The sequence below is a fragment of the Lynx rufus genome, unplaced genomic scaffold, assembly GCF_022079265.1.
Source record: "Lynx rufus isolate CCGP_SWC_20201006 ecotype Redwood Valley unplaced genomic scaffold, mLynRuf1.p SCAF_4, whole genome shotgun sequence".
Lineage (NCBI taxonomy): Eukaryota > Metazoa > Chordata > Mammalia > Carnivora > Felidae > Lynx > Lynx rufus.
This window is the reverse complement of record NW_025814856.1, coordinates 81,048,365-81,060,517: the sequence shown is the minus strand read 5'-3', so window position 1 is coordinate 81,060,517 and position 12,153 is coordinate 81,048,365. Positions and strand designations below refer to the sequence as shown.

Below are 12,153 nucleotides of genomic sequence, written 5' to 3'. Positions count from 1 at the left end.
CTAGTTATAATGACAGTTACCTAGCTTTCTATTATGGCAAAATGTTGTAGGTTTATCTCGTGCGTTTTCTTCTCAGAACTGAAGTAAAGAAAGCTGGCGTCTTTTTTTAAAAAACATTTACACTTTATTAACAAATCCTACTAGAAATTATGATAATTTAAAATAGGAATAAAATTAAAATGCAAAGAATATAATATTATTTCCCTAAGTAGTCCAAATTGTTTTGTAACTGTTTTATTAATTAACAGACAGCTTGAAACAATCTATGTGAGTAATCAACTTAAGATATTTCATTTCTAATTAGACAAAATAAAGCTAAAATTATTTACTGCTAAAAAGCTATAAATTAGTTTCTCTACTATGCAATTATGCAATTTCCCCATCAATCTCCATTTAAATAACTCTCTAATCCAGGACACAGATTAATACAAATAACTGGTCTGTTTTTATGCCCATTTTAATGCAAAACACAAAGCTGAAGCAGTAAATTAATAGTTCATTCTTCTAATTTAATTTAGTTAACCCACTATAATGATTTTATGATATTCTAATAAACGATCCTTCTTCAAAAGCAGTTAACAGATAACTAATATTCAGAGAGATAAAAAATTTTAATTCAGATCCAAACATTTATCTTAATAATTTACACAAAAGCATTGTAATAGACGCTTGATTTGCAAGTTGGTTTACTGACTAGAAAATACTCTCCCACCTTTCTTTATTCTAAGTATTGAAACGTACCAATTCATATATTAGAAGGCTGAACAGTCTACAGATGTACTCCTAAAAATTTTCCACACTAGGGATGCCTGGGTGGCTCAGTGGGTTGAGCGTCCGACTTTGGCTCAAGTCATGGTCTCACAGCTTTTGAGTTCAAGCCCCGTGTCGGGTTCTGTGCTGACAGCTCAGAGCCTGGAGCCTGCTTCGGATTCTGTGTCTCCCTCTCTCTCTGCCCCTAACCCACTCACATTCTGTCTCTGTCTCTCTCAAAAATAAATAAACATTAAAAAAAAAAAGTTCCACGCTAAACACCTGGAAACTTTTTCACACTTCATGTTTAGTCAATTAACAAGTACTTACTGAATACCTACTTTTATCCACTGCATCTGAAAAAATGAGTGGGGCCCTACTTATTCATCAAGGCTGTTCCTAGAATTTTTTGTTGTTGTTGTTTTATTTAAGTAATCCCTACACCCAACATGGGACTCAAACTCACAATCCTGAGATTAACAGTCTGCATGCTCTTCCAACTGAGCCAGCCAGCTGCCGTTTCTACAGTATTGATTTTTTCCTCCTACCTAACCTCCTACCTAAAGACATTCAGCTTTGCAACTCTCTTTGTTGTCATCCACATATACTGAGGTCATTCCCTTTCATTCTTTAAATATTACAGTTTCTTACTAACACTTCTCTAATATAACTCCTATACTTTTTGGATATTTCAAAACCCACATTAATGACCCCCTTCTGATATGGACTCTTAATTCCTTAAATTCCTCTCCACCAGTGATCTTGTCTCCTACCTTATCTTACTGAAAGACCAACTTATTTCTTAGAACATTGGTTTCTGAGGTATGTATGACCTGTGGCCCCCTGGGGGTGGGAAGGGTGGTCCCTGATACCCTTTCAAAAGGTTGGCAACGTCAAAACTACTTTCATAATAGTACTGAAATATTATTTGCCTTTTACACCATGTTGATATTTGCACTGATGGTGCAAGTAATGGTGGGTTAAACTAGAGTTGCTTTAGCATCAATCAACTTAATGGTGTGAAACTATACTAGTAGTAGCTGTATTCTTCACTTATTCACTTGCATTTTAAAAGAAATTATATTTCCGCCTCTGAGAAATTTCTCCTGCTATTTCTTCTGCTAAGTAAAACTAAGAATCTTGAATACTGTACATAAAACGAACAGGGTTATGAAAGGCAGAGAGAAGGCAGGCCAGCTAGGATGGAGGAATGACAACTCACCTTAGAGAGTATATTGCCTGAGCTGTCTTTTTGCCACACATAGCCCATATGTAGAGCTGAAGAAGCCAGCAACACAGAAAGGCTAATGAAAATATGCCAAAAAAGCCCCACCAAAACCCTGGTTTCCCTAGTCAAAGGACCAGGAAAAAGAGAGGCTAGCAAGACTTCCAGAACACTGCAACTTCCTCAAGTTTTCTTTATACATCACTGATTTCTTCTCTGTCCTCATTTGTTTTTCCTTATCTCCTCATCACATAACCAATGGGTTGCCCCAAGACTCAGGCACTTGACTCGCCTCTTTTCTACTCACTCACCCTCTTGGTGAGCTAATAGCCCCTCAGCTTTAAACACTACTACCTCTAAGGGCGTCTCAGTGATCTCAGTCAGTTAAGCATCCAACTCTTAATTTGGCTCAGGTCATGTTCTCATGGTTCATGGGTTTCAGCCCCACATTGGGCTATATGCTGAAACTGCAGAGCCTGCTTGGGATTTTCCCTCTCTCTCTCTCTCTCTCTCTCTCTCTCTGACCCTCCCCTGCTCTCTCTTTCTCTCAAAAAAATTTAAAAAAATTTTTTTATTAAAAAAAAAATAAAAGGACTACTACCTCTATTCTCATAACTCCAAAATTGTAGTTCCAAAATGGACCTCTCTTGACCCAAGACTCTAGTGTCCAAGTGCCAACTGAACATCTGTACTTGATTTAACATGCCCAAAACCAAACTCCTGATCACTCCTTCCCTGCCCAACAAGATCCCACTAAGATAATGACAACTCCATCCTTTCAAGTGCACAAAAACTTCTGAGTCATCCTTAACTTTGTTCTTTCTCTCCTCCTCTGTATTCAATCTATCAGAAAATTCTGTCAAAATATTCCAGACCACTTCTTACCACATCTACTGCTACCAGTCTGGTCTAACCCGACATGATGTTTGGCCTAGATTATCATAAATGCCTCAGAACCAGCTGTATTAGTTTCCTACGGCTGCCATAAGAAAGCACCACCAACAGGGTGACTTTAACAACAGAAATTTATTATCTCATGGTTACAGAAGCTAGAAGTCCAAGATCAAGGTGTTGGCATGACCATGCTTCCTCCAAAGGTAGTACTGGAGGAACTGTTCCTGATCTCTCTCCTGGTTTCTGGTAGTCCCTTGGCTTGCGGCAGCATAGCTCCTATCTTTATGCGGCATCCTCCCTACGTGCATGTCTTATCTCCAAATTTCCTCTTTTTATAAAGACACCGGTCATACTAAATTAGGGGCCCAAACTACTTAACTTCATCTTAATTAGAACTGCAATGACCCTATTTCCAAAAGGTCGCATTCTGAGGTACCAGGGGTGAGAACTTCACCATATGAATTTTTGGGGGAAAGAATTCAACCCATAATGCTGGTCTGCATGCTTCTATCCTTGTACTCTTCATTTGATCTCAACATTACCACTCTCCCCCTTACTTAAACTAGCCTAACCACAATGGCCTCCTCGATATTCTCTGAATACACAAAGCATGTTCCAGGCTTTGTATTCATATGTTCATCTCTTTGCCTGGAATACTCTTTTTTCATGTATCTTCATGGCTTACTCCTCACTTCCTTCAGGTTTCAGCTCAGTTACCATCATCTCAGTGAGATCTTCTCTGTCTTCTCTGTTTAGAAAAATAACTACTCTGGGGCGCCTGGGTGGCGCAGTCGGTTAAGCGTCCGACTTCAGCCAGGTCACGATCTCGCGGTCTGGGAGTTCGAGCCCCGCGTCGGGCTCTGGGCTGATGGCTCAGAGCCTGGAGCCTGTTTCTGATTCTGTGTCTCCCTCTCTCTCTGCCCCTCCCTCGTTCATGTTCTGTCTCTCTCTGTCCCAAAAATAAAATAAACGTTGGAAAAAAAAAAAAAAAATAACTACTCTCCCTCACCCAATTGATTCTCCTTTACTCTATTAGCTTTTTATATCTGACACACTACTATTAACCTGCTTTTCATGTATCTTCCTCAACTACACTATAAACTGCAGGAAGGCAAGGGACTCTAATTTGTTCTGTGTTCTATCTCCAGTATCTAAAACAGTGCCTGGCACATAGGAAGTGCTCAGTAATTATTTGCTGAATAAATAAATGAGCGAAATGAAAATGTGGAAGGAACTATTTTATACATTTCAGGAGATGCGAGATGCAAGAATCTGTAAGATTTGGTCCCTTCAGGGAGTTTACAACTTGGCGGTTTTGATAAGGCATTATATTAAAATTTAATTCCAATTTCAGAGATAATCATTTTTTTAAAAAGGATTAAAGTATTATAAAAATCCACTAAAACAGTACACATTTTCAGTTGTCTGCTAATCATTTTCACATTGATATAACAACTACGATTCAAACTTAGCCAACCAAAAATCAATTGATTCATCTTTCCCCACAAACCTACTCTGTACACAGTGGAAGAATTTGACCGTTGCTGTGTTTTCCCTTTATTCCTTTCTGCATCTTCTGCCCCAAGTCTAGTCCGGGCCCAAATTTCCTCTAATTTAAACAGCTATAAAAGCCTAAAAATCATTCCTTTAGACTTGAGTCTGTCATCGCTCACCGCCTCCCATCTATTTAATATGACTTGCATTTTAAACATATTTGCTGCTCTAAAATCTCCACTACCTCCTCAACTGACTAGTACATGAAATAGAGCACTTTAGTAGTTTTCAAGACACTCTATTTTCTGCCTCCCTTACCTTCCTAGCTTTTTTCTCCCTTCATACATTATCACCCACCAAAACCAGACTACTTTCATTCCCTGGCTTCCACTGCATTTGCATGCCTTTCCTTACATAATTCCTAACATCTGCAATTCCCCTTCTTTAGTTTCTTCCTATAATCCTCTAATTATCCTTTCAGGTCTATCTCAAATGCTATCACCTCATGAAGCTGGACCACATATGCCTTCATCAGTACTCTGCGTCTCATGGTTATCACTTACCACACTCACACATGATCAGATGTAGTATATGTCACAACTCTTCCATTACACTGAAGTTCCCTTCGGATAAAAAATACATCTAAAACATTTCTGTATCCCAAAAGCCCCTTGCACAGTGTGCTATACATAATGAGACTCAAAACAAATATACAGAAATTGACCCAATAAACAAACCAGTTTTCAAATAGATGATATAATGAAATTAAATTACTTACGATATATACAGTCTGATCCTTGAGACTTTCAGCTTTGGTTACTTGTTTAAATAAGCGAACAAAATCATTAAATGTTTCACAGGTTATGTGGGTAGAACATCGATTCTCTGAAGAACTAAGATGATTCAATTTGTTTAAAATTTGTTCTAAGAGCAGCCTCAAGGTAAAGCATTCAACACAATTCACAAAGACATGTGGGAGCTGAAAACAACAACAAAATGTAAACAGAACAGAAAACACACATATCCAGTAATGGCTCTGCTGGATGTTCTCCACTTGTCCTTCTGATCTACATCTCCCCGCCCGCCACCATTCCCCAACCTGCTCCGTGTCCCAGGAAGCTAGCCACTACAGACGATATCATTCACTCTCTCATATTTTCTGGCTCCAGTTGGATTCAGCCAACAAGAAGAACCAGGGGCCTGAAGGAAGCAATAATAGAAAATGAATATTCCCTTACCTCACACCCTATCTCTCAGTGGCCCACAGTTCCACCATGGCTACATTCTTCTACCAAAGGCCACAGCTTCAGCCTGGCAGCCCCTCATCTAAAGCTACAGCTCTTGCTGTGAGCTGGTAACAGCACCCTCCTACGGTCCATTCAGGTCCAGGGAAGGCTAAAGCTCTCCGTGCTTTACCACCCCTTATTGATTCCCTTAACATTTCTTCAGCCTTTGTACAATAGTATCTTCATTAAACTCACTTCAATTATTTCAGTTTGCCATTTGTTTCCTACGAGGATTCAGAGCAAACTTGTACTTCCCTCTAAAGAATTCTTACCAAAAAAACCCCAAGTACGTGTTAAAACTCTTAGTAGGAATTTCACACTAATTTTAAGGTAATATTCTAATGATGAACAAACCTGGATCAAAAAGAATTTTAAGAGTTTGAAACCACAGTAATCCCCCTATAAGGATTAAGCTAGCTTTTCATTTAAAGATCAAAATGGAGGTAATTCGAGAAGTAACAAGGAAACAAAGACTTGCTTACAAATATAGTCTGTTCTCAAAATGAAATTACAAAAGCAGTACTGATCATTCTGAGAAAGATAACTTTTGGCATCTGGCACAAATAATGGGACCTGTAACTATTTTTAGTGACATTCCACAAATTTCAACCAAGAAGGAAGCCTTTCTTTCTCTTTCAGGGTAACAATGTAACTAAGACTACTTTATACTTCTTATAAGGCCTCTTTTACCCTATTCCCTTGCAAACTAGAGTCCAAAATATCCCAAACAAAATTTAGTCTGAAATGCCTGGGTGGCTCAGTCAGTTGAGCACCCAACTCTTGATTTTGGCTCAGGTCATGATCCCAGGGTTATTCTTACCTCTAAAGTTTTCAACAAAGTTTGTGTTACATAGGTCTTTCCACTGGCAGTATGCCCATAAATAAAAATTGATGGAAAGCTGAAATGATGTCTCTAAGAGAGAAAAGACAAGTATCAGTCCATACGTTAAAAAAACAGAAAATAAACAATTATCTACTCATGAGAAAGGTTTTCATGGTAAAGTAAAATATTCGATCCAAATTATTTCAACAATGACCATACACTGGATCTATGTTCACACTGTGAACTTACTTGAGTTCAATCCTAAGCACATTCTCTATTAAGCACTTTATCTATTAAGATTAAAATTTCTGGGGTGCCTCAGTCGGTTAAGTGTCTGACTCTTGATTTCAGCTGTGTTCATGGTATCATGGTCATGAGATCAAGCCTTGCATCAAGCTCCATGTTGGGCATGGAGCCTGCTTGGGAATCTCTCTCCCCCTCTGTTCCTCCCCTGCTCATGTTCTCTCTCAGGGAAAAAAAAAAATTTAAAATTTCTGAAAAACTATACTTGGCATATTTAGTATATACTACATATCTACATGCTATATATGCAGTATATATGTATTTATGCTTTTTATTACTGTGCAGGTTCATATATAAGAACTCTTATATTTTCAAATTTACAGATTTCAGAGATATTTCCAGGATAACTTTACCATACTCCATTTTTATCTTAACTCTTTAAAGAATATACACCCACAGTCTGCAACTTCACTGTACATTTTAAAGCTTCGAAGCTAAGTATATATGATCACAAAGCTGGAAGGAATTTCAAGAGTCTCCTGTTCTTAGGACAATTTACCAGATACTTTTAAATTATACATACTACATTTAGCCTGGCCTAAATGTACACATTTCATCAAATAAAACAATGATGAAATCTACATAGCATATATTTCAAAATACATATTCCCAAGATCTTCCTGCAATTTGTTAAGAGTCAGGTGCCTAGTGAAAAGTAAAGATTGTCAAACGTCCTTCTATTGGTCTCATTAATACTACAAACTCATTAATACTACAAATATGTTTCATTCATTTATTAGACACCTACCAAATGTTGAAAACTATAATAATGCATTGAAGAGTACAAATACCTGTTAAAAGACAATCTGCGTTGGAAGAGTTCATAGTCCAGTGGGACACAATCATTTTAAAAAATAATCACAAAAAAATTGGATGATGCAATTTCCACAAGAAAGTAGAGTCTCTATGATCATCATCATCACTGCATTAACAGTCACATTTATTAAATACTAGCCACTAAGTTACACATTTCCTTTTGCAAGACAAATCAGGGACTAAGATTTACACACGAAAAAACTTTTTTTGTTGTTTTTATTCTTTTTATTTTTTATTTTAATGTTTATTTATTTTTGAAAGAGAGAGAGAGGCAGAACATGAGCAGGGGAGGGCAGAGAGGGAGAGAGAGACACAGTATCCGAAGCAGGCTCCAGGCTCTGAGCTGTTAACACAGAGCCCAATGCGGGGCATGAACTTACAGACCATGAGATCATGACCTGAGCCGAAGTCAGAAGCTTAAGGGACTGAGTTACCCAGGCACCCCCTTTTTTTTTTAAACTTTTTAAAAAAGTTTTAGTATTTATTTTGAGAGAGAAAGAGAGAACAAGCAGGGAAGGGACAGAGAGAGAGAGAGAGAGAGAGAGAGAGAGAGAGAGAGAGAGAGAATCCCCCCAAGCAGGCTCCACACTGTCAGCACAGAGCCGGACGCAGGGCTTGATCTCACGAACTGTGAGATCATGACCTGAGCCGAACTCAAGTCAGAAGCTTAACCGACTGAGCCACCCAGGCACCCTTCCCAGAAAAAACTTTCTAACTGCATATCTCCATGGTAAAAGCAGCCCCAAAATAGAATTAAGATGGATGTTTTAGTATACAAACCCTTTAAGTTTATACCTAACAATCTTGTGAATTAACTGGCTCAAAAATGCTATCCCAAGAATTAAATGCATGCTTGCTGAACATCTTTACTATCCAAATACCTATAAAGAGAACGTCAAGACATCGTTCAGGAAAATTTTTCCAAACTACACTAAAACACTCCTTTTCTAGAATCCTACCACATTGGTCTGCAGCCACTATTTGAGGCTTAGTAATATTCCACCTTTAAACATCTTTCAATTGTTACCTAGAATTATACTGAACTCTTGCACTGTTACTTAACCTTTCATGGCCATGCTTAAATCTTCTTAACCAACTGTAATAGGCCAGGATCTGGCACAGTGCCTCATATAGAGAAGAGGCTCAGTAAATAATTATTTGCTGAGCAAATAAAAAAAAATCTGCTTAGAAATATGAACCAGGGTTTTTTAGTTTTGTTTTTTTCCAGTTTTTTGCATCTCGCACATGCACGGCACCTTGGAAAAAAAGCCATTATTAATATTGTTAAATATGATTTGTAGTAAGCGCAAAGGTCAAAACCCTTTCTGTGACCAACACCAAACCCATACCAGTCATCTCTGTTGCCCAATATTCTCTTTCTAGAGGACTGCTTCTAGTTGTGGTGATCTGGGCTTACCACTTCCAAGGAAGGAATGCATAAAGCATAACCAAGAAAGTATTTCAGTGACGATATGGATAACTCTAACTGAAAGCATGATAACCAGAATACTGAGGATGCAGTCACTGGCCTCTTACTTCCCTCACTACTGTGCACCTTTAGAAGAACTTTTCCATACTTCACAGACTCAGACTGTCACCCAACATTCTTAGTTGGATACAAGTACTTAAGAAAGCAAACCAGAAGATGGCTGAGAGGGAGGGATGAGTCTAAGCCTAAACTCTCATTTCCTCCCCTCGCAGATAAGACCCAAGTCTGATTAACTTAACTCCATGCCTAATTAATGAAGCTGAAGCAAAAGGCTCACCAAAAGCCACTAGAAAACAAACAGATGAAATTATGAACTGGTGAACATTACCTCCTAAAGATGGCACTTACTTACCCTCCTCTCACAAGCATCACCTGAACTGCTGGTCAAAAATTCTAGACAGAGATCTCAAGGCTTTGCAATTCTGGAAAAGCTACTAAAGTCTTAAACCTGAAGACTACCTTGGCCCTCACGAGTCTTGCAAACCACCACCTATATCCAGGCTTCATTTACCTCAATGAAACGGGCCAACTTACATTCGGAAAAAAAAAAACAAAAAAAAAAAACTGCAAACACACCTGTTGTATAAAGTCTTGTTCAGCTGGGGTAAGATACTAAGCAACTTCCAGTAGCTACTTTGGGGTAACCATCTCAAAAGCGTGGCGTGTGTAAACGAACACGTCCTGGGCCAACATCCTGGGCCAACGTCCTGTGGTGCTGCCTGTGCCGTTTTCTTGTAAAGGTACTAATAAGTTACTTTGGGTGTAGGAGTAGGGTAGGCCTACAACAACCCCTGTTCTCAATGCAAAAATATGGAGTATTGCCCCACAATCCAAACACGAAACTAAAAAACAATTAGAACATGTCGCAAGGCCACGGAAACGTTTGCCTCCGGGATTTGGAAGAGAAAAGATAGTTTCACACAATACCTCTCCAAACAGGGACTGCAAGGTGGACACTTGGGACTCGCGACAAAGCACCGTGTTTTCCAAGTGAGGCATTCCGGCGAGTACCACAGGGCAGCGCAGCACCCAGCCAGTACCAGGTCCAGCTCCAGCACCCAAGCCGCAGCCTCACCTCCGCCCACAGTCCCGGCTCCCGCCGGAAACCAGACTTGCGAGGTTGTGGGCGGGGCCGGCGTGCCCGTGCGTCGACATGACGGCAGCGCGCACGCGAAACGTCACCCCGCCCTCATCTTCCAAGGTCCGAGCGGCTGGGCTTTCTTTTTCCTCTTCGCTGTGAGGTTTTGCTTGCGTACTGTTGGTGTTTGGGCATCTCGTTTGCAGGTGTTCGCCGTCCAAAGGCCAGGAGAGCACGTGGGGATGGATGAACCGAAAAACGCCTGGAAGGAGCTACGGGCACTGCGGGTTCCTAAGGACCCGCGACCCCGTAGCTTTGATTTTTTTTGCCTGCAAAAACCTGGAGTCCCAGGAGCTCTCGTTCCTTAGGCGCCACGAGGGAAAGAAGGCAGGCATGGAGCTGAGGCCCCTCTCCTTATAGGGGCATGAGGAAGGCGGACTGAGATAATCGCTAGTCTAAAGATGGCCTTTTTTCCCCTATGAGGGTGTCAAAATTAGAGGTCTCCACAGTGCAAAGAAAGGGTGAAATGGGGTTGAACATACAACTTGGAATTACTAGTCTTCGTGCAAGCCTGAAACCATACCTGGCAATGCCTTTCCCTCCTGAAGGGAGGAAGTTCCAAGGTGTGTTGGTGAGGACGCCAGGAACAACAGTAATGCTACCTTTAGCATAAGGCTTTCACCTGTATTTATTCCAGGAACACCTACTGGAAACCAGATACAGGATGATTCTGGAAATGAAAGACAGAAGTAAACAAATGTGGAAGAAGAGAACTTAGGGTCCTAAAACCCCTAGGTTGGGGCCACTGACTCTTCTTAAGAACAGAGAGAGACCTTGGAAAAGTTGAACCATTGATTTTGAACTTCAACTTTCTTTTCATAAAATGGGGATACTAATAGCTGGGGTATTGCTAGGAGTAAAAGATTATATACTTAGGGGTACCTGGGTGGCTCAGTTGGTTAAGCCTCTGACTCTTGGTTTAGGCTTAGGTCATGATGGGGAGGGGGGTGGTTCAGGAGTTGGGGCTGGCATAGGGCTCTCTGCTGTCAAGGCGGAAACCGCTTCAGATTCTCTGCCCGCCCCTCCGCTGCTCCTACGCTCTCTCTCAAAAATACTAGTGTTTTTTTTTTTTAAAGGTTATATACTTCATGTCTGGTATATAGAATTAATTGTGGACATCATGGTCAGAATCTTGTGGCAAAAAGGATCTTTAGTTATTCTCTAGTTTTTAACTAAATGATTTGTTTACCAAACAAATATAGATGTTTAGTCCCAAAATATTGGCTGATAAAATGTGCTTTCAGGTTATTGTTTTTCAATCCCATTCTGAAGTCTAATATGCATTGTGATATACTGGCATCCCAGGCTAGTAAAATATATATTAATTGTTTAAAAAGTAATCAGGCAGAAAGAAAATCTCATATAATGGTTGTGGAATTTAGCCATGGCATCAGATAAACTAGAAGTAAGCCCTAATGTAGATGGAAAACCGCAACATTTTGTTAGAGCGATAATCTAATTTTGTGAAAAATGTCATCCTCCTTTTCTGATCCTTGTCATTTTCCCTTTCACCAGATCTTCACCCTGTGCAAGCCCCTGTAGAACCTGCTCTCCTTCCTACCACTGCTTTGCTCACCTCATCTGCTTCTCTCCTTTGATGTTTATTTTTGAAAAAAAGAGAGAGAGAGAAAAAGGATGAGCATAGGAAGGGCAGGTCCAGAGAGGGAGACACAGAATCTGAAGCAGGCTGCAGGCTCTGAGCTGTCAGTACAGAGCCAGACATGGGGATTGAACTCATGAGCCATGAGGTCATGACCTGAGCCAAAGTCAGATGCTTAAACGACTGAGCCACCCAGGTACCCCATCTGCTTTTCTTCTTGAAGCTTGCTTCCCTTCAGCCATATGCACCCGTGCTTTCTCTGGGCATGCTCCAAGTTCTTGTGCCTAGACAATTTGCTCAACCTTATTCCTGTGGCTCACTTCTCAACTTGGGTC

The 12,153-nt window shown here is 40.1% G+C and overlaps 1 protein-coding gene across 1 annotated transcript in view; it reads right to left on the bottom strand.

Annotated features, from left to right (window-relative positions):
* Positions 1–10,150, bottom strand: part of ORC5 (origin recognition complex subunit 5) — an 81,531-nt gene extending 71,381 nt beyond the window's left edge. The window contains exons 1-3 of the mRNA XM_047095976.1: positions 10,008–10,150; positions 6,470–6,562; positions 5,142–5,342 (exon numbers count right to left, since the gene is read on the bottom strand). Coding sequence (XP_046951932.1) covers positions 5,142–5,342; positions 6,470–6,562; positions 10,008–10,079 — 366 coding nt within the window. The 5' untranslated portion in view covers positions 10,080–10,150. The remainder of the gene's footprint in view (positions 1–5,141; positions 5,343–6,469; positions 6,563–10,007) is intronic.
* Between the last annotated feature and the right edge of the window lie 2,003 nt (positions 10,151–12,153).